Consider the following 1,707-nt stretch of genomic DNA (forward strand, 5'->3'; position numbering starts at 1 on the left):
ACTTGGTGGTGCCAGCCACTTGGCACAAAAATAATTTCGCCAGCCTCTTGAATAATTTCAAGAGGTTGGCAAGCTTCTTCAAACTGTGGGAAAAGGCCTCTGTCTTGCAGTTCAGCTGAAGTAACATCATAAGGGAGGTTTCCATGGGTGTCTCGSAGAAAGTCCTCCTGACCCGGAGGATACAGCAGCCACTTYTTCCTGCCACAGATATTTGCAGACCAACTGTACGAGCGGAACACATCAGCATGGAACGGGGTCCTGGAGACAACAAGTACAATGGAGTTTTCTCCAAAAGAAGGAAAAAAGTAACCCCTGTGCTATGATGTCAATATATTTTGGATCATACATTAAGATTTTTATACCATGAGCCTTTKGGTCCCATGTAGACAAACCGGTAGTCATCCACTTCAAGTGAGTCCCAGTATTCATTAAGCCAATCAGAAGAAAAGAAGACTGGTGTAGTGTAAACATTATGCTCTGGAAAATCCCTGTAGAATAACATAAATATGAAAGTTGTTGGTGAACAGAATTAGCAAGCTAACTTGGAGTAGGTGTGGGACAGTATGAGATTTTCAAATTAAGTTAAAAAATAAAACAGCACAGCTTCATTTTATATTTAMTCAAAAATATAACAAGACATTGCTATTATTTCAAGTAGAGAAACAAAAACTAGTGCTACTGTAATAGATTTATTATTTTCATTTTGATGCACTTGACAGCTAAATTAAGCAGTAACTTAATATAGCTACTTGACAGCTTAGCAGTAGCTATAATATTGCAGTTTAAATAATTTCAGACAAAAAATAAAATAAAAAAAAGCATAATTGCTATCTCATCCACTTTCTTCATTTTTCAAAATGGCTATGACTTATTGTGGAAGTTTTAATCAGATGCAATCTTGTTTCGTACCTTACACATGCAATACATGCATATATACAAGACACATTATATTCTTCTGAATAATCCTTGTACCTTGACATATGCCAATCTTTAAGATAGAGGCATCCTTTGGGTGATGAGTGCCCATTCTGGATGTACTCCTTCCAGTAATGTATAAATTCCTTCAGTGGCATTACTTGTTTGGGGTTGGCATTGTATTCCTTCGCATTGCAGTTTGCAACTGGGACAGGAGTCTCATCTATATAAAAAAAAGGGCAAGAAAATACAATAATAATAGTCAGTTAATATGACGATATCGGTTGCAGCTGTGGATGAATAAATAGGCTCGTTATTTACCAAACTCTTGCAGCAGTTTCTGAAAATTAGGTTTGCCCTCTTCTGTCACCCACTGTTTTCTACATTTCCAGTCTTCTGTGAATCTTCTTGAGAACATGCACGGGTGGTTAGGCAGCAAGTACTTCCTGAAAAAYTTAGAGTAGCTCAGCTCTTTGTCAATGTAGTCAACAAAATGCGAAGACCAAAACTGCTCATATGACTGTCGCGGCATTTTGACAAGGCTGCTGCAGTTGTGATACGCGTCTCTGTCCATGGTGGTAAACAAGAACCCGGCTAACAGGCTACCAAGCTTAGCCAACTGCTACACCGACAAGCGCGTGAACAAATTAGAATACGTCCGCCATCTGTTTTATTGGAAATTTAAATACATTTTAACGGGTTTTGTATCTCTTTTTTTCACTACGACAACAGGTCGCCATATGACTAATATTTCTTAACGACGCAAACATAACACCGACACCTTTTCTGCTT

The 1,707-nt window shown here is 38.3% G+C and overlaps 1 protein-coding gene across 1 annotated transcript in view; it reads right to left on the reverse strand.

Annotated features, from left to right (window-relative positions):
* The window catches only part of jmjd4 (jumonji domain containing 4), a 3,720-nt gene extending 2,019 nt beyond the window's left edge, over positions 1–1,701 (reverse strand). The window contains exons 1-4 of the mRNA XM_008434302.1: positions 1,237–1,701; positions 973–1,138; positions 363–488; positions 3–258 (exon numbers count right to left, since the gene is read on the reverse strand). Coding sequence (XP_008432524.1) covers positions 3–258; positions 363–488; positions 973–1,138; positions 1,237–1,489 — 801 coding nt within the window. The 5' untranslated portion in view covers positions 1,490–1,701. The remainder of the gene's footprint in view (positions 1–2; positions 259–362; positions 489–972; positions 1,139–1,236) is intronic.
* Positions 1,702–1,707: the final 6 nt, after the last annotated feature.

Source organism: Poecilia reticulata, linkage group LG17, assembly GCF_000633615.1.
Source record: "Poecilia reticulata strain Guanapo linkage group LG17, Guppy_female_1.0+MT, whole genome shotgun sequence".
In the NCBI taxonomy this organism is placed as follows: Eukaryota; Metazoa; Chordata; class Actinopteri; order Cyprinodontiformes; family Poeciliidae; genus Poecilia; species Poecilia reticulata.